Raw genomic sequence first — 21,297 nt, 5'->3', positions numbered from 1 at the left:
GCCCACGAAGAACCTTTGGTAAAAGAATGGAGCGCCTGCATTGTAGCGTTCAAGCGAACAAACCCACAGGGAAGAAAAACCAGCACCAGAAGCAAAAAAAAAAGGTTGATCATGTTTTATTGAATTGCTCTAAGGAAAACGGTGGGTCCTACAACGGACGATCGTGAACGTGCCGGGACATTGATTGATGCATGGGGACGCATTTTTGGGAAATTTATCTGCCTTCGCTGGAAACGCTCTTCGCAAAAAGGGTTTTCTTTTTTTTTTGGGTGGGCTGTCGTGAGAGTCGAACAAGAGTACAGAAACACACACACTGTGGAAGAAAAATATAAGAGCAAACAGAAAGCCGAACCGATCCTAGCTCGGAACGAGTTTGGCAGTTTGATTGTTGAATGACAGGCCTTGCGTACGTATGCACGTATGAAGCACAATGATTTAGGGACGATGCATACGAAATGAGCCACAAATGAGATTCGATTTCGACCTTTGGAAATGTGGAGCGCATTCTATAGTTTTGAATGAATCACTTTTTGTTATGGGTACTTTTTTGTTCAAATTTTAACTTAAATTGAATAAACCTGAGCAATGGTTGTTTATGTCCGTATCGGATGTAGTTTTTCGGATCGGATCGGATCGGAAGGAGCTGTACGCAGTAGTGTTGAGTAAATCAGATTCAGATTTTTTTTTAATCATGAAGCATTCAAATCAATGAATCTAAATCTCTATTCTAAAGGTTCAACATTCCTTAATGATTCATTTATTCTCAAGATTGAATACTTAAGATGCATGAATCCAGAATGATTCATGTTACGTATCGACGTAGTATTAGAAAGGCAATGTATTTTATTATGGATGGTTAAGCTGCCTTACTATCGCGGAACCACCGAATAATGCTGTGATTATTTGCCCTTACTCCTATATATAGATTCCTTCGTGTGATAATCGGCCATCCCTGTTCCTATCTCGTTGACCTTAAGGAGTGTTTCAAGAATTCCACTGCTGCGTGAACATCGCATTGTTTACGTTCTTCCCTAAGTGCCTGTTTGAATTATCCGTGAGCGATCAGTGTTGCCACTTTTGTTTCTAACATTCAGGTATTCATTCATTTCTCCGATTATTTTTACTAAGATTATTTTTATTCGTTTTGCTTCTGATATTCCATTTTTATACAGATGAAATAAGTATGAGCACCTTTAGCGTTCGAAAGCGTGAACCGATCAAGCTAATTTTATGAGAGCAACTGTTTTAGTTCCTAATTTATGCATAATCTGGAGGATTCATGAATCTTTTGAGCTTCGACTTTTGATTTCGATTGCCTTTCGTTAACAATTCATATTAATGACTCTTCTCATAAGATTCATTCAGCACAACACGCAGTACGAAGAACTCTCTATCATACAGCGAATTAGAGTCGCCAAGTTCCGATGGACAGGTCACATCATGAGAGTGACACCGGAAGACCTAATCCGTAAAGTCGTTTTGAGTAGCCCACATGGACAGAGAAGGCGTGGTACAGAAAATGATATGAATTAATCGAGTTAAAGCGTATGCCAGAAAGGTCCTTGGCAGACAATGTAAGCAGGCCAACACTGTGATGTGGTTGTAGTACCGGTTAAGTAAATAAGACCAATGCCCAATGACCAAGAAATAGTGACCAATAAATAGTTACTGAGTGCTATCAACATAGTCAACACGTTCAGCGCCGCATCACCAAAATTTGGGTAATGCCAAAACCGCCTGGCTGTTTCACCCAACAACGGGTTATGTGCTAAAGAAAAATCCAAGTAAGCTTTGACTGCGACCCCACGGTAACTATGGCGATTTTTGATACGACGCTGAACATATTAAATGAATTTTTGTTGGTAGTAGACCTTATTTCTCGCTTTTAAAATATTTCCTAGTAAACTCGCTAGGATAAATCTATTATTAAAAATTTTCCTGATTTTGTTAACCAATCCATTTAAACGTGAAATATTATTTTATTTTATACTTTATAGTTGTACTGTTGGGGGTTTTTGCTTCACTTTTAGCTCGCGTTGACTTAGATATTCCTCTTAGTCCAGCATTAGCTGTTGCAAACTGTATTGTACTACTGCAATGAACTAAACTAATTAAAAGAACTTAAATACAGTTTTAAGTGATTGTTTTACTATCTTTGTGTAGCTATAATGAGTTGCTTTTGCAGTGTATCTTTTCACTTTTAATTATATTCTATCTCTTTAGATCCCGTAAAAAAAGCGATTCTTCTGCAGGGGAAACTAATTGCCGGAAACGAATCTGGTGCAAGTGTTTCACTTGACCATGTGGTCATGTAAAGTGAACTCCATTAACGCTATTGGTATCTTATTTGCACTATGATTTAAAAAAAACAAGCAGGGTTCGACTTTTCACTAAAACCACTAATCCACCAATTCGCTCCGGCACCGAATTCTGCCGTGCAGCCATAATTTCGGGAATTGCTTGGAAATAGATAAAACTTTATTGCATGTTTTACCAATCCCATTTCGGGTGGTTTTCTGTGATTCCAATTTCTCCCTCCCGATTCTGTAACCCTTTGCCTGCAAGTACATCAAAAAGCGATACACTTCAAACTGCAAACCGGTCCCAAACGCCGCAAACATTCAGACATCCAGCCATCGGGCGTGTAAGGTTCGTGCGCAATCTCAGCTCAATAGCTCGGCCGTGCTAGTGCTGGCACGAAAATTGACCCATTGCAGACGAGATCCGTGGTGGTGGTACAACCAAAATGCTTTGCCAACTGCATCCAGCCCAGCGTGGTGCGGACCGGCGATAAGCCGTGCGCCCGTGTGCTGCTTTCGGGCGGTCATTTTTGGCTTCCGACTAAACAAACTTCAACTAAAGTTAAGCTTCGGCGGGAAGCAAGTGCGCCGTTCGCTTTTATCAGTAGCTTAAGAACCGGTGCCTGATAGATTCTGCAGTGCCGGGCCCGAAAACCACCCCCCACCCCCACCCCGCCGCTCGAACAAACGAATGTAAGCAATAACATGTAAAACTTTCCCATTCAGTCGGAGTGATCCGGCAATTGGAACTGCGTTCTGTCGGTTCGAAGTACATGCATGCAGTACGGCGCTCGGTTTTGCGCTGACGTGCAGGCAACATTCGTCCAGTTTGGGGGGGAAAAAAGGTTACATCAAGTACCAGTGCCAGGGCAAAGTTTTGTCAGTTTGCGATAAACCTCCTTTTTGAGCGACGATAGCCGGACTGCCGGTTTGCCGTTTTGGCGAATGGAAGGGCACGGTCGAACGGTTGGCCGAACGATTTGCTGCCGAGTGTGTTTGCTCTGGTTCGGTGCGTGCACTTTAGTGCAACATCGATACGCGCGCAACATCGGGTAGCAAGTGGCGTGTGCTTTAGTTAGGAGTACTTATGAAGCTAATTGAGTTGTCAGCCACATGTCTTTTGGGTCGGGAAAGTTATAATCTACTGCACTGCAAACTGTACTGCAACAGGCCTGTGCATCAATTTATGCAATGATAAGTTGAAATCTATGTTAAGCGCCCGATATATGTCCGTACTCAGTTTTGTAATGAATATTTAATGTTTTCTATCAGGGCATAGTTCCTATGGCAAGAAACATTCACCAAAGAAACTAATTGAACTATTTCGGTTACCCTCAAGATGATGTCCGAGTTTGTTGAACCGCTTCGAGAGGTGCAAAATATAAAAATTGTTAAACAATTTTCTTATTAGTTTAATAAACAAACTTATATCTTCAAATTAACTTGGTATAAAATGCTTCCCCGTTTGCTTTGTGTTTCAGAAGATGCGACACCTTAAATTTTGCTCTCCAATTATGCTATGCAGCATAGCAAAACATAGCTGTACTAGTTCGTGTATGCGAATATTTTGCTTCATAAATTATGTTGCACGCAGCAGTTGGATGTTATCAGCCCGATGTATCAAATTCTCGGTAACAAATTAAGACCTTCGCTTACCTGCATGAATCCTTCGGGGCAGCCGGGCAGATCGCCACCGCTGGTAAGGCTCGCATCACTGGAATCCATATCCGGATCGATGAGACCTTCGTCGAACCGGCCGACGGTGAATTTGTCAAAGATAATCTGCGAACGGAAGCATTGAAGCAAATGAGCGAAGCTCCAGGTTAGTGGTGTACCGAGATATTTTCTTTACGCTGTCGATCGAAGATGGAAAAGAAGAAATTACATTCCCACATGTTCGGTTTGTGTCAGATGGGTTTTTTTTTAATTTTACATACTACACGCAAGCAAACAAGCGTTGTATGTGCCATTTTCTAAGCAATGTAACAGGGCCAGCGTCGTTATTATTCCACTGCAGCAAACGTGTTGAATAATATAGCCTCAATGTCGTAGCGCATCTCCGGAGAATGTCAATCTAATTCACTCCTGTCGGAAACAATCGTGTTTCACCCTTACCCCGCTCCCAAACAAAAAGGGGAATAGAATGAAAAACAAAGCAAGCCAGGAAGGTTAAACCGGGTGCCGAAAGCTTCTTTGATGGTACGTAAATACAAAGCTCACACACCCACACATGCGATACCACCCGGGCAAAGGTAAACATAGGGGGTGAAGCGAACGAAAGGTGAACCGTTTAATCTTTTCCATCGTACGTATCTTAAAAGGATCTTCAATCAATGCCACCCTATGTGTTCGGGCTGTTGGACAGGGCTTTCGGCATAATAAAGCACACATCCTTTCGCTCCCACCGGGGAGTGCCCACCCAGCCTGTCAGTGGGGTGTCAGTGCTGGGTGAAACACACCCGAACAGTAGCGTTTTGTTTTCATTGGATTTGTGTTTCTGAGCACTACCGGGGCTTTCGGTATCGTCAGCTTCGTCAGTCCGCTTCTTCAAATTATATCGTCGACTTCTATGGCGATATACAACAGCAAGATGGGGAGAGGGGGACTATGAGCCCTGAGTCGATGTTTCGAGTGCAACATTGTGATTAGGCCAACGTAGTAGGCTCTTTTTCTTTTTGTTTCTCATTTTCCTCCTTGTATATTGCACGTTTTCTCATTCGACAATGGCTTAGCTGTCAGCTGTAGTTGATAAAACAAAACCCGGGCTTTCTCTGTACGGGGGAAGACCCAGTTTTCAGTATCTTCAGTAGGCCATCATTTGTAAAGGTTTCTTTCCGACGGGTGCAAAATGTCCTGTTCATCATTGGGCTTCGGTTGGGGAAAGAAAACATAACCATTCTCCTTCCATGCTGATAAGCTTATTTTGTCCGAAAGCCTTTTTTCCCCACGATGAAAGAAAGTTACTATCACCAAAAAAAAAAACAAAACACAAAAAAGCACACACACAGAAGGATCTAAAAGGACTTTGCGAACGCAGAAAAAAAACACGAAAAGCACAGGTCCTTCGGGATGGAAGACAAGTCGAAGGAAATAAAACTGTCAACCAAAAGAAGCGTCAGCTGGTGGAAGCTGGTGGTGAAGGAAAAAGCCTAAGCGTTGCTAACTGCACCGGCCAAACTAAACGACCCATCCGTTGCGGTGCTGCACACAAGCGGCCACGGAAGTGAAAAACAAAGCCCAACACACGAAACAAAAACAAACAAAAGCAAAAAAAAGCGGATCCATTCCCACGAAATCCTTCTCATCATCGGGTCCGTGTGCTCTCCCTCCCCCCGGTTCGATCGTCCGTGCCCTGTCCGACATTGGGTTTTCGTTTGGCCGTACCATCATTAACTTCCAGCCTCGGCACACAAGACAAAAAGATGGAGAAAACACACATACACACACACACCCACACGCACGCAAACAATGTTCATCCTTGTCCACCGCAAAACAAAACAAAAAAAAAGGGAAGAAACAGGCAGCGGAGCAACTAATTTATACCGATGCCTTGGCTGCGGCACAGCCGTCACTCAATGGCTCGAGTGATGATTTTCCTTCCAGCATTGGAGCGTTGATGGGTGACCCCCGTGACGGTGACTGCCAAGGCCGGAAAGGAAAGCAGGTCAACGAGCGCAAGGACAGAACAATGACAAGGGTGGCCCACAGTGGCCACTAGCGCCAGTGGAAGCTGGCGATGGTGGCGATTATTATGAGACGTGATCGTGTTCTCCTGAACCGCACACCTTAAGGATAAGGTAGGCACTCGCTATCGTGGGGGGAGGGTTTTTTGTGTGTGCTGGACACAAAAGAAAAGTTGATTAGAGGTGGATGTAATAAAACCGAAGCATTTGCTGCTGCTGGGAGCATTTCGTCGCGCCTTAGGCCAGGCCGGGAACTTTTTGTTGTTGTTAGTACTACTCTTTTTACTACACTGGGGAGCTTTTTGTTGGTCTTTTTTTATTATTCGTCTTCTTTCTTTTGTTTAATGCTGAAGGGTAATCCTGAAGTTGTGGGTGGGCAGGATTGGGGACAGGTTGGTGGACAGTGGGAGGCTATTTTTAAAACCCGTTAAACAGAGAATGTTCAGAGCGGTGCTCAGAATTTTCCGAGAAACAGTTCGTCGACAAGCTGCGAGGAATGTTGCTCAGATACCCATCGCTCAATGGTGCCCATTTCTTGGCGGAATGTTTGCCCACCCTTCCCACGCATGCCCACGGGAAAGCGAGATGAAACGGGATCGTAGATCCGCGTCGGGCAAACACACTCGAGATGAATGAATAAGAATATACGTATTCTTTCCGCGATGGGACAAAACCGACTGCCCCGTCCCGTTCGCTGAGGGCATGCTTATAATAACACTCAGCAACACAAACGCACCGAAACAAAACAAACAGACAAAGCGAGAATAGCGGGAAAGTGAACAGAACCACGTCGGGTTGAAAGTCGGGCCAAATTTCTACAACGTAAAACAACACAACAAAGCTTTGCGCGGATGCCCGCCCGCTTTATTTGGTGCGAAAAGTTGGTCCCGAGGAGTGCCCGACTCCTGGGGTCACCCTGTTTGAAAGGCGCCATCTTGTGCGGGGCCATGTTTGTTCGCCAGTCGGGGTCGGGGGAGCGCACACAGTTTGTCAGACGCACAAAGTTGGACATTAACAATAACCAACAGCATGGTCCGGTCCATGCTTACACGATCGAAGCGAGCGGGAAATGCAAAGCTAGCTGACCCAGGGTTTTTAGCTGGCCGGCTCACACCTTTTGCAACGGTTCGTTGAATCAAAACCTCAAGCCGGCAGTTCTGTTGCTGCCGAACTGCCGAAAAGAAGAAGAAAAAAAAATGCCGACCAGAACTGCCACCGCTGAGCTGTAATTAATTAAACGCAAGAAGCGAAAGTGTTTGCTTGCGTGCCGGCACCAAACCACTCAACCACGGGTGCACGGGTCACGTGCCCCACTGTCACAGGGCGGGCGGGTTCAAATCGGGTCTTTAGCAAACGGCACCTAGATATCACCACCAAACGCTTGACATACCATCAACTTGCTCCGCGTACGTTCTCTGACTCTGATTAATGAGCGAACGCACCGGAGTGTCTCTACGGCGAACCACCCTTGCCGACCGTGCGGCATAGTTTTGCTTCGATGATGTAACGGAATCCAGTCGTCGGTAAACAGTTGTCCCCAACACACACACACACACGCAAACCAGTGTCAAACCGAATGGGTGTTGATGTTGTTGCCGAAACTCAACTGTTTATTGTGGTGATTGCGCAAGGACATGGCATGGTTGGGTGGGGGGTGGGGTGGGTTGGGTGGAAAATCAAGGAAAATATTTATCACTCCCGATTGCGTGCCAGGGCGGGCCAGTAAAGTCTTCCGACACACACACACATATACACCGGCATCGTACACAGCCTTGCCTGAATCGGTTGTGGCAGATACTTAGCGATAATGAGTGGAGCACGCATTTCGTCAGCTAATTAGCTAAATTTAGATAAATAGAAGCTGAGAAAGGGGGGTCAGGATAAGCTGGGTTGCGACAGCCTTTTTTTCTTCTTTTTGGGGTACCGTTTGCTACAATGGCGTTGGGAAGAGAAATTATCGTCCGGTGCGGTCGCAGCTGACCTGGTGTCACCTTTTGTAGCGGCAGGTCAACTCGGGGGGATAGGGTGTGGTTGTGGCCCGAATTAAGGAAAATTATTCTACGTAATGCACATTTTATATTCAAACAGTGACCATCGGAGGAGTGATTTGTTTAATGTCTTCGGTTAAGAATATAAAACATTAAGAGTCCTGTCCTGTGACGAAGAAGGGAAAAGCTTTCAAGAAGCGTACCCCTAATGCTTCAATTTATTTGCAATAATCATTTTCCGTCACTGCTTACAGTGCTGTAAAGAATTGCACAACGATCGGACCATCGAAGTATTTGCGTGAATCACGAAACGAGCAGTGCCAGTTATTTAATTAAGTGCGTTACGCATCCCCTGCCGGAGCGGTGGTTTCCAAAACCGTGCAATTTATTAGCAATTTAAATGCTGCCTCATTCATCAGCCACATTTGCATATCATTCAGCCACCCACCACGAGACGGGTGTGCGTGGTAAAAGTTTATCCCATTTACGCGCCGGCAGCGTAAGATGGGCCCGCTTGGTCGACCGGATTAAGGACTCTGCTCTGATCAGTCTTCTCATCAACGCGAGCAGCAGTGAATACAAGCGATTGTATTCGTTCCATTGTTGTAGCACCCAGTTCGCACATTGTAGGACCATCTTGGACTTCCTTGAGTGGAAGATAAGCGCCATGGAAAAAAAAACCCCAGACCCGAAGATCCGGAGACGGGTTCCGTTGGCCGTGCCAAAGGGTGTGCCCCTAAAACCCCCGGCAGGCGATCCAACACTGATTGCCATCTGGAGAAAGGCGAGAGTGTACGGTGGGACAAATCAGTGAACGACTACTCTCGAGCTGCCCTCCTCCCTCCCCTTCCTTCGCTCCATCGCTCCACCGGGATTAGATGGCGTACCACAGCGTCAGCACATTGCAAAAGCAAACTCGCGCCAGAAAGACCAACCGAAAACCGTTGATGATGCTTCAAAGCCGAACTGCATTTAGAATTCACGTTGCCGCAATGCTGAAAAGATATCTTCAGCTCATCGTTTGTTCCCGTCCCCCCTCCCCGTTCCCCTCCCCCTATCCACCCGCCACCATTTCCGATACACCGTTCCGGCCAGCGTTCTGTCTGCTGCTGGTGGCCCGGGTTTTTGAAAATCTTCATTACGGCAAATCGCACGATTCACACACAAAGCGAAATCGCTTTTATCTGCTGTTTGTTTAATGCTCACAGTGCTGCCCGAACCCCACCGGAGCAACGGGAGTTCCAAAGCGAATAGTTAAAGCGGAAGTGAAAGCAAGTATCTCGAAATCTCGTTGCCCCCGAAACCCTGCCGAGTCAAGCGAGGGCCATGGAGGGCGTCTGCAAGATCTTGAAACAAATCATACGGATGTGCCTGTACGGTGAGCGTGAGCGCGCGCGCGCGCGCGGGCGTTCGCTCGTGTGTAATGAGAAAAAGAACTTCCCGCATTCGGTGGGTTATGGCGGGTTGGGCGGTGGATGAAAGCGACCGAAACGACTTCCGGACGATGCTTTTCGATCCGTTCCGAATCGATATTAGTTTTCGGAAACTGGAATCAAACGTTTCTACCTTCCGCCAAGCGACACGGTTGCGGATGTGGCCGGTTGGGAGGAATCGATATCACGGCACATCATACGATGCTCATCAAGGCACTTCAGGAAAGCATCGGATTTGTGTTTGTGTGTGTGTGTGTATGTATGCATTATGGATACGACTATCGTTCGATGATGTTTGGCAGTCGTTTAAGCGGTACTGGTTCAATTGATGGAATTGCGGAAGAAGAACACAGTGATCAAAATGGCATAAAAATCAGCCTATGCTCTTCAACCGAACGTACGTACCGTACGGTTGTGTACGAAGAGCCACTGCTCGACTGGTTTTATGTTGAATAAAATATAAGTACGTCCTTAGGGGGGAGGGCTTTAAGTCGTGAGGTGCTTGAATTTGTTACGAATTGGCTTTTGAGCTGCAGTTTCAAGTATGAATGTAAGCGTATTCGTACAGAAAAGAGTACACTTTTCTTTAATTGTAATAAACTGAAGATAACTTTAGCCATCTAATTTTCTTAACATGGTACAAAACGTGGCACAGCATCATGTTGACGTTCCTACCACTTTGCTCTATAAAACCACGTCCGAAAAAGCAGAAGAAAAAAAACACCACACAACTACTTTCACAGGTTAACCGAGTGCAACACTTGCACTGACCGTTTGCCGTTCGAGAAGTACCATTGTAAAAATAATATTTCATCCCAACCACGGCCCGAGATGAATTAGTGATGACCCCTTGAAACCCATCCCCGGCATGCGGTATAAAATCCAAAACGTAAAACCACGAAAGAAAACACCGCTGCAATAGGATAGCTTACCTGCACGATGTCACCCTGTTCGTGACCGGAAGCGGTAAACGTAAGATGGCAGAGAAATGGCAGCCGGTTCCACTGCGGTGGCGGCACCGTGAGTGTGTACGTTCGCCCTATATCACCGTAGTACGTCCGGTTGCACACTGGAAAAAGATGGAACGTGGCAGAATGCAGAAGGAGGTTAAATAAAAGTAAATGGTTGAGCAAAAAGGTCGGTGAAGCGAAATTATGTGGCCCTCATGGTGTGGGAGAGAAGGTGTGAAAGTGTGCTGACGGTCACCCGGTCACAATGGAGTCGAAACACGGTGATCGATGGAGGCGCCCGGTGGTTGATGCACGATGGAGGCGCCCGGTGGTTGTTAAAACAAGAGTGTCTCAGGGAAACACGGAACGACAACGAAAAAGCAAATTAAATTCAATTTCTTTAAATGAAATGAGCTAGTTTTCCGGTGTTATACGCTACCGGTCCGATACAAACAGTTTCGGTCAACGTGTTAAAGTTCCAGTGGTGACGTTAATTAATTAATACGAGCAAAATAAAGGTTTTTTTTGTTATTGAATAATGCAGACTGAATGATTATGTAATCAATTTAGAAAAGCTTGAGCCAGGCGAGAGAGAAAAAGAATAATTTGCAAGCGATATAGATAGCTGCGCAGTGGAATTCTATTCGTTTGAAGCTGTACAATTTTTGCTTTAAATATTTAATATGGTTTTATCAAGGTAGACCGCAACGCAAGCTAAAACAAACCGGCAAATGAAACCATCTGCACGGGGCATAAATATGGGACGAACTGCACTGACGTTTAATCTCCGGGGAATACAACGAACCCACTTTTATTATCACTCCCAAAAGCTTTCGAAATTGCTACCAAAAAAGTGTCTGCTGCTGCTGCTATCAACTGCTGTCACGTTTGTCATATCTTAGCAGAAGGAGCATATGAAAGACAAGTTACTTGTACGGGGACGACTGAATGTCAGTGTCATGCCAAGCCATAACCGTAGGCTTTACGACAGCTGACATGACTACGTTGAAATTACATGACTCGTTAGAAACATAGGACTGTGTTCGTTTGATTAAAAGAAAGCTGGCAAATGTATGATGTGGAGTGTTGTATTAATATGAAAATAAAACCATAATACATTTTTTTAAGAAAGATATTATTTTAAAATTAATTACTCTCACCAACGGGGAAATTAACTACTTTTTTCTAAACTATTATGGCTGTGCTATGATATGTATTTGTAAACAATGACCCAAGCAACAAAACATGGGAAATTTTAATGTAACTTAATTCAATCTTTAAACTATGTTTTATACACCGAAGCATTTTTGCCAAGTCGGTTATATAAAGTTTACGAATAAAAAATACTCAATAGACAGGTTAACATTACTAGATAAGGACAACAAGAGAGCTATACTGACGCCTCCTAAAGTCAAAACATAAAGATTTGTAAAGTCGTGGTTTTCTGGATGGTATTTAAATATTTAACCTGTTTAACAGTTGAATGAAGTACAACTTTTGTTATAAAACACTTGATTTAAAAACTAGCCAATAAATTATTATTATAATTTCTTGGAATTAAAAAATTCTCTAAATAATCTATTAACCTTACTGGTACAGACAAAAATGGGGATCGAAACTCACCTGTGCACATCTTCGGCTCATCACTGCCATCGCCACAATCGTCGCGTCCATCACAGTATTTATCCAGCGGCACACAGCTGGCACCACCTTTGCACGGGTATTCGGAAATTTTGCACCCGTAACACACACCCAACAGCTTCAGGGCCAGCGCTGCCAGCAGCGAGTAGTGTATTGCTTTCATGATCATCTGCAAGTGGAAACAAAAAGAGACACTCAAGCTTTAGCAATCGAAACAAGTGATAATAGGCGGGGATAGAGGGGGGATGAAAAATAATTGTTCACCACGCAAAACAAAACCAACGCAAGGGGACAATATCAATATAATGCACGATCTGACCATAGAAGCGCTTAATTCAATAAGCACTGATTGATGTTAAAAACCACACTTTTGTTGATCTGCTATTGTGCAACCCCGTGTTGTCGGTGCTTGTGCAGCACAATTATTCCATTCCTCCGGCAGCGGTAAAACACAAAGCACATTAGTATGCCGGGCCCCAAATAGTGGCCATTTTGACGAAGATAATCAAATAAGGTTAACATTCCGTGCGTACCAATCGATCCACTTGTGGCCAGGTGGGAATGTGTGGTTTTGAGCGGGGGGGAAAAAGCATTGTATTTACCTGCTCGGCCCGTGATCCCAAACAAAAGGGCCGCGGTGGGTCGAAATTTGATTATAGATTATAATTATCTCGCTAAAATGATAACGTTGTGTGGGTGTGTGTGTTTTTTTTTGTTTAGAAAACGGGAAAACTCATCTTTCTCCCTTGCGTTAGGTAGGGAGACTAGGGTTGCCATTTCGGGTGCTTGGTTGTTTAATTTTACTTTTTAGTGTTTGTGTGTCAACAGCACAACCGCACGCGCACAATATGGAACGCGAGAATCCGAACTAACATGGAGATAATTATGCGACGTCGCTTTACCGTCTGCCCCTCAACCTCCGACCGGTGTTGATGAAGAGCTTGGATCGGGGAAGTGGAATAAACACAAGCTTTCATTAAAATATAAATTCCGTCAAATAATGCACAAAATTAATGCCGATGCACACGCTCATCGGTCGGCCGGGGCCGCCGCGTCCGTTCCCGTGGGACCCTTTCGCTTCGCCGTCGACACGCTTGTGCCAGGAAATGCACAAAGTCACCCGAGTGTTGGCCTGAAATTAGCTTTGCCGTAGCATTATCAGGCCTCGATGCGCTTCATGTTCGGTCTGCATTTTGTACACGCCACACAAACTGGCCACTGCTTTTCGCTAAGGTTGTGGCGAAAGGATTACTGTGATTGTGCGTGGGTCAAACTTTGAGCGGTTTTGTGTTGACCCGTACGGTTGGCGCACCCAGTTGCGACCGGTTAATTAAAAGTTCAGCTTCACAAATGATCGCCGTAATAAAGCAAACTGTAGTATGCATTGTTTCCCGACGACACTGGCGCGCGTACAGACAGTGCACATGGTTAGGAACTACGCTAATCAACCCAGCGGAGTGGAGCGGAGTCCTATTCATATTCCTGTTTGCCGTTGCGTTGTTCTACAGTAACTTTTAATGACGTCAGGTAACCGGCGTCGAAACAGCTTATCGCTACAATGCATTTGCTTACAAATAGTTACAAAATCTAAGCACTAAATTCGCTCTCCTTTTTCATGACCAGCGTGCACACCTTTACGAGCACGTTTTAGTACGCTTGACCCCCTTTCCCGTTCGGGGACACTTTCGGTGAAGACATTCAACCCAAGGATTCCCCCGTTTTTCAGCTCAATGATTGCCGAATGATGGTAGTAAAACTCATATTACACCCACAATTAGCCCCTCTCTGGAACGGAAAAACCCCTGGTGATGATAACAACGGAAAAGATGTTTGTTTGTCCGGCCGTGTGATGTGGACGGGAAATGCTGAGAAAACTCCACCTAACACCCCTTTCGGAAAATGAACTCCGAACTGGACGGTGACCGTGGCATACCGATGAAGGGTGACGAGAATGGGCAATAAAGAGGTAAAAGTTTGTCCTACCAAAACAGTTCCGGGTTTTTACCTGTAGCGATGGGACAATGGGATAGATAATGGACAGATTTAAGAAGGCTTGTGTTTTTTTTTGTAACGGAAAAAACCCCTAAAAAAGGCTCTAACATTTACTCCAGAAATTATCCTGCAACATTCCTGTTCTCATCGTCCCAAATTGAGTGTTGGTTCTTTTTTGTTTTATATAAACAAATTTTGCCACTTTGCCCTTGTTCGACGCATGTTTCTACACTCACGTACACATGCAGAAACCACAGGGCGATGTTACACATCTCTCCCTCTCCCACCAGGAACAAAAAAAGTTTGTTCGTAAATTTTTCGTTGACCTTCCGCTCCCTTGGGAAGGAAGCAAACAAACAGCCGGTATGTATCGGCCACCGTCCCTATATCCGCAGCTTATTGTTTTGCGCTTGTTTGGTCAACAAATTGTTTCCGAAAACACACCGTGGGAAGTTTCGTTGGACTTTGATTTATCCACACTTGGCCACAAAATGTTCTGCTCCTTTATTAGATCCACGACAACGGTCACCACAGCAATGGCATTGAAGGACTTGCCAGTTAACATTTTCAGGCCAAAAGTTTTGCGAACCGCTCACCGCTCCGGCACACGGTCGTGCTGTCGTGCTGTCGGGAGTGATGGATGGTGATAATGTTCCGACATTTTGGCACAGAATTATGTACGCTCCGACCTATTGAAGGGTGGTATTCTATTCGCCCATTCGACTTGTCGCTTGGTTTCTGCGGGTGTCGATCTTCTAATTGCGGTTAACGCTTGCAGATTTACTTCACCGATACGGTCGTCGTGTCCTTGGCAACGCGGCAATCAAATACGCTTAAACACACAACTTCGCACACAGCCACACGCTGAATCGAATGCCCACGGTAAAGCCCATACTGGGGCGCAATTTACATAAAAAATCAATTAGAAACTTTACACGGGGTTCGGGCTTTAGGACCGGCTTTGAAAGTAATGAAAATACACATAAACTCACTATCGCCTGCACATACACAAACGAGCGCGAGCGCACGTGTACATATCGGTACGCAGACGAGTGCTTCATATTGCACTCGTTATAAAATCGTTCTCTGGAACCACCGAAGTAGGCCGGCTTTGTAGACGCACACCGGCTGGCTGGCGCGTTGGTAGGAAAAGTTTGTGCAAAGTTAAGAAATTACTTGCGTACTCCGGCGTGCAAATACGAAACACCGCCTACGTGGATCGTCTTAAGCCGCATGCTTGCATTATTCGTTTCAATCTAGCAAAACTTTACGCAACCATCATCTGAATCGCAAATGTGGCCCATTCTTTTTTTACATCCCCGGTTTTGCTGTCTGCTTTGAATGGTTTGCCGTTCGGTTGAGTCGTGTTTTCAAACAGTGTGTTACGGTGGAATGTAAAAGTGACCCATTTTCTGTACCCTTTCTTTCGTAGCATTGCTTCCATTGCGTGGGAAATAATTACAAAAATTAAAATTGCAAAATGGCGTTTTCTAAATTATGTCAGACCCATCAGATATTACGAATAGCACCACATTTGGAACAAATAATTATGAGATTTTGAGTTCCGTGTTGAACCATGTATAAAATAAGTATCTATTCTTTGTCGTCTTATGTTTAAAGCTTAATTTGATTTCGCTATGATTCAAATATAATTTCCAGAACGAGAAAAGAATACTCTTTTCACTCATTGGGCGAAAAATAAGTCGTTACTGACTAGTTAGTAGGTCAGTTCTGGATCCTGTTACTTTATTTAACTATTAATTTCAAGGACTAATAACAATTGCATGGATTTTAGCAATATGCCCTGGCCGTTTCTCTCGAGTAAAAAAAAATCTCTGTCGAGAAAAATACAAGGATTTGGGCACGGGATGATCTACATCACATTTCGAAGATACTTTCTTCATTAAAGACATGATACAATATCTTACATTCTGACAGTAATTAAGCTTTTTAGACAACCAAACTCTGGCAAGAGCCATTGCCAATGCCTATTACCATGCAGTGAATCCATGGGGTGAAATACATTTTTTTGCTTTGTTGGAGTACTCCAACTCCAGCTTTGGAGTTTAATCCGGGTTTAGGCCTATGAGTTGGAGGGGATTCATGAAGTCATTTTTTTCCATTAACAATTTTTATACCATCTTTGTTTTTTAATCTTTTTATTAACAATAACCTCAAGGAGTTTAGGTTTGCAATTTCTGTGTTTTTCGTAATTTTATATTCTCGAATACCCGAATAGTCAATCCTTGCTTGAGGGTTAGATTTGGGTGGGATTTTGGACCAATCCTATCGTGTGAAAAAGTAGTGATAATAATTCCAGTAGGTGTAAGGAGGCCTCAAAAATAAGAAAAAGAGATTTATTTTGTAAGAAATCGATGCACACAAAATTGTTTGGCTGTATAAGTAGGGCCAATAATATACTCAAAATAGTAGAAAGAAGTGATCCTGTCAGCAATCGAGCTTTTTATTCCTCGATCCATGGGCTGGAGTAAGGTGTTTCATACAAAATGGACTAGCTTGAAATAGGTTCTTATTTAAAAAAAAAACCCTGGGGATGTGCTAAGGAGGTTTACAGCATGTTTAGAATTTGAGGCATTTGAGGTTTTATATTGAAGTCTCAAAAGGAAACTCCGGGTCCGGGGTCGTTCGCACCCGACTCCGATCAACCGATCATCTGTCACTATTTGCCACATTCGTGATTAAGATTTTCTAGTATTTTCTTGGAAGATAATACAAAAAAAAATAACTTAAAGGATTTTTGGATGTTGAAACAATTCCTTTTTGAAATTAAAATTATGTTGCACATTAGCGTTGCAATCGAACCAATCATATCTAGTGAATGACTCCGAATGACCCAACCCAGAAAGATCCTTCCACATGGCATCAATTAAAAAATGAAACAAGAAGAAAGATTCCAGAGCGAAGAGTAAGCTAATAATGTGTGCCAATATGCATGCAAACGGTTCAATTTCTTTCCACAACAGCGTACTTAAAGTAGTACTTCACTCCGCATGCAAAAAAAATTCACTGCAACAACGCGGTAACCACATACGCTTACATGAAAGTGCGTAAAAAGCCAAACAGTTTGTTTTTTTTATTTGCCTCTACTGCGTGCTCTTTTTATGTTATGCAACGAAAGTACACTAACGAAAGCGCCACCCACGGATGAACGTAAACCCAACCCGGGCAACAGTATTTTGTTCCGCTTAGCATCGAACGGGGTAACACGATTATGCTCTTTTCACCGCCAGTTTCATGGTGGATCGCCTAATTTCGCCATCGTTTGCATCGCTTTAAGCGCAAACGTGGGAGGATACCGCCCGGGAAAGCTTTTCTCCCAACGGTAACTTATCCCGCACAACGCAACGAACGGTGCACACAGATAAAAAGGTAGTTAACGAGAAAAGAGCACCGGCGTAACCTATATTCCTTTAGCCCGCGTATCATCCCTCGGGCGAAACGAAATTCAGAACGACACACCGAGGCTGGCGAGGCAACAACAAGGCAAAAAAGAAAGAAGGAAAGAAACAGAAACACACGAACCGAAATGGTATGAAAGAGGATTATGAAAGGCACGTGGTTTGGCTACGTACCCGAGCTCGTTAAGCGTTTCTGGTGATGCTGGTGGTCTGGCCTGGGCGACGTTTGAGACATAATTTTATGCGCTCCCAGGGCGACACTACCTTTTCCACCCGGCTTGATCCACTTAACCCCGCCGCACCCAGGCATCGCTTCGCGTGTGGGTTTGAAACCGGAGTTGCATCGCACCATCGGGAAGGTGTGTTTTCGACTGCAGAGACACACTTGCACATGATACTGAATAAACAACCAAAAAAAAAGAGCCAACCCCTCCGCTCATCGCCAGAAGGGTTGCGAGGGTGGGAAAGGAACTGGCGGTGGAAAACCGCAGCATAAGGCGTTTTGGTATCGTTCCAAGTTGTTGCCCGTTCTCATTTTTTTGTTGTTACCTCCTCTTAGCACTCTTGCCAATCTCGAGTTCTGGTTGGGCTCCCGTTTTTTTCCCTCGAAGTCACTCCAGAACCACACTGTACACAACACAGTGTGTCTCAATGGCGTACACTCCTTGAAAGGAGGGAGCATCTGCGTGTGTGTGAGAGAGCAGCTCGTTAGACCAAACAGTGGTTAGAATGTTCCGTTATTTTAGGTACGGGTCTTTTCCCTTTACCTTTCGGAAAACCAACGACCCTTACCGACGACGATGGGGCTGATGGTGATCAAGCGCTTCTCGGAAAGAACACCAATCATCAGGGTAACTCTCTCGCTCGCTCTTTCCCTTCAGAAGAACCACCCGTACCAGGACAGGCAGCAAAATGGACAGATTGCGACCGAATGGCGTCAGCATCTTAATCCCCCAAAACAGTCCTGGAGAGTGGTTGCGTACTCGGAATACAACAAAAAAACAATGCTGGACCTTCGCAACCTAAAAAAAAGACGTCCAAGCCACACAGTTCCACGAACTCTCCACCAGTGCGATCTTTTATTTAATTTGCACAATAAATGATACAATGAGTGGCAATGCCGCGACTAGTTCGAACGGTTCGAGGGTGAGTTTTATTGTGCGCAGAATTTGTGGGCGCCTAGCGAACAGAAATCCTACCCAAAGTAAGTAAAACTCAATTCGCTACATTACTGTGAGGCGTAAGTGGTCAATAGACGGCAGCCTGACTGACTTCGCTGCACAGGAAGGAGTCAAACTCAAGGACGACAAGAACACCCGAAAACGGGACGCCGCTGCCACCATAATTCTAGCTGTAAGTTGTACGGCCAGCGAGCTCACTGCCATCCCACGTTTCACGATTTGCCGGTCGCAACGAACCATGTCCAAAGGAGAACGCTGTCCATTATTCTTACCCAGTTCATCCTCCCGGCGCTTCGTGCAGCGAACGGCACTGGACCGTACCGGCAAAAAAAAACACAAACCTGGAAACAGAAATCTATATGACCAACATTCGAGTGAAGCTTGTTACGAGTGGTCGGGAAAAGTGGCTCAGAGGATAAAACAATAATAATAAAAGTACATTGCACTTAAGTATCATTTCTTTCGGTTTTATTACCGTCGGTAGTCTCGTGTGCGCTTTTCGTTTTTCACTTACCATGCACAAGGAAGATGCTCTGTCTTTGCCCTTCCGCTCCGGGTTTTAGAGTTCACAGAAACGCATCATTCCGTTCTGGCACGATTTTCCACTCTCGCACACACACACACAAACTCAGTCGTTGGCGTTCTGCTGTGAGAATAGCGGGACCCACCACCAAACACTTTGCAACCATTGCTCTTTAATGGTTTCACCAAACGGCCACGAAACATGGGGGGAAAGAAGAAAAAAACCTTCTCTCCCTCTGGTGGTAACCCAAAGAATGAGCGACTGCTTCTCAAAACGCCCAGCATCGAGCGACAGTCCGGGCAGGCAGGATCCGGGCCCGGCATCCTTACCGTTAAAGGGTTATATCCCACGGGTTAGTGGAACGGAATTTAGACATAAAGAAAACGGGAAAGACCATCATAACTCGCCATCAAATCCGGCACGGCACAGCTGGCAGCAGGGCAGTTATAGAGATGGTGTCGAATGGTGAGGCGAAAAAAAAACACCCCCGGATCAGAGCAAGCGCGGTACGGTACGGGGTACGCAACAATGGATACGCCATGGCTACTTGGACGTGCGAGTGAGATATGAAGAAATTTTAGAAATGTGAAACCAGGTTTTACACTCCTTTTTGTTTTTTTTTTTTTTTTGCAACACACAATCCCTCGTTTCCCACGCGTCAAACATACCTCCTGGTGGGAAATAAAAAACATTCCAGCAAAACAATTCCCACTCGAAAAAAGTTTGCCGCCACTCAAAATGGCAAATGAAAATTTTAGCACAAAGCACCGAGCGCACGCTGCGGGGCATAAGCAGTTAATCATCGGACATGGTAAGCATCGGCAAGGCGGTTGATTAAGATGTTTCCGCTTTGTTGTGTGTGTGTTTTTTTGGTTTCGGTTTTTGTGTTCCCAAATAATTCTAGAATAATTTTGCGAAAGTTTTATTTCTGGCTGCTGATTCTTGGCTGTTTCTGGTGGAGCAAGAATGAGGAAAACAATTCGTTAGTGGAACGTTTTCATTACTGAAGTTTTTAAAGTGACTAAAGCAAAGCGGGGAAAAGAGGAACAGTGTTAATAGATTTCGGTACTTTTCATTACCTAAATACGAACAAAAAGAATCAAAAAAAGGTCAATTTTATTTAAAAAAAATAACATTTGTTCATTAATAGTGTGAATTTTAATTAAATGTAATATTGGATACCAATCCTCAAATGTTTTTCCCTTGTTCCACAGTCAACCTCAACCCCTCAAAGAGCTTATTCTTCATTTCGTCTTAGAATTCTGATCAGAAACCCACCGTACCGTAACGATGTAATAGCTTTTTAGAGTAAAAAGTTCATCCACAAAGAAACTTTACATTTAATCACCGTTTGGATTATGCACCGACAGGAATGGTTTTCGTTGTTGTTGTTGTTGGTGGTGGGACGGATTTCCACACAAGCCATCTCCATGTCCAAGAACTAATGGACCACACAAAAACGAGCGTGCGAGCGAAAGAGATTACGCCACAGGATGCCAACAGGAAGATAATCATCAGTGGGAATAAAAGAAAAGTGTGCAGTTTGCATTAGAATCACACAGAGAGAGAAGGAGAGACGGGCACAGACAAAACGGCAGGAGCACGGTAGCCACAGAACAGACGCCGAATGTCCGGCTGAATGGCAGAAATTGCAATCATGGCAAAATGTTCCTGATTTCCATATTCGCAATCAAACATGAATAAATGGAATTAGTTTCTGACTCGCATCAACTGCACAATTCACAGTAGCTTCGGTGCCACCCCGGTGGTAGGTGGCTCGGTGGCATAAGCTACCGTGGGCGGAAAATCCGGAGCAGGAGCAGGAACTCATCCTGGACGCCAGGCGGATGAATGTGGCGGCACATTCCACCAGGGACGGACTGGATTGTGATGTACGGTGCGGTTCTAGTGCTGTCGGTGGAACGAACGACATCAGCTCAGCTCAATTCATGAGGATGGAAGATCACTGACGCCACCCCCCTCCCCCATTACCATCACCGAGGCAGTCATGGCCCCAGTCATCAATTGTGTGCGTTAGAGGCCCATACGTATATGATGCAGTGGGGGGGGAGGTTCGTCATTCTTTTGAACCTAACCGGTTGAACCGGATTTCCATGTTGCTCTTTCCGTGGAATCTCCGTAACGAGCTTCGGATGCAAGCCGTTGATTGTTGTCTGCGAGCTCCCA

At 44.7% G+C, this 21,297-nt stretch overlaps 1 protein-coding gene across 1 annotated transcript in view; it reads right to left on the bottom strand.

Annotated features, from left to right (window-relative positions):
- The window catches only part of LOC128302044 (uncharacterized), a 94,194-nt gene that overhangs the window by 43,309 nt on the left and 29,588 nt on the right, over positions 1–21,297 (bottom strand). Inside the window, exons 2-4 of the mRNA XM_053038759.1 lie at positions 11,978–12,164; positions 10,337–10,473; positions 3,957–4,082 (exon numbers count right to left, since the gene is read on the bottom strand). Coding sequence (XP_052894719.1) covers positions 3,957–4,082; positions 10,337–10,473; positions 11,978–12,164 — 450 coding nt within the window. The remainder of the gene's footprint in view (positions 1–3,956; positions 4,083–10,336; positions 10,474–11,977; positions 12,165–21,297) is intronic.

This window comes from Anopheles moucheti, chromosome 3 (assembly GCF_943734755.1).
Source record: "Anopheles moucheti chromosome 3, idAnoMoucSN_F20_07, whole genome shotgun sequence".
NCBI classification, from domain to species: Eukaryota; Metazoa; Arthropoda; class Insecta; order Diptera; family Culicidae; genus Anopheles; species Anopheles moucheti.
Note: the sequence above shows the minus strand (reverse complement) of the source record. Positions and strands in the feature narration are given on the sequence as shown.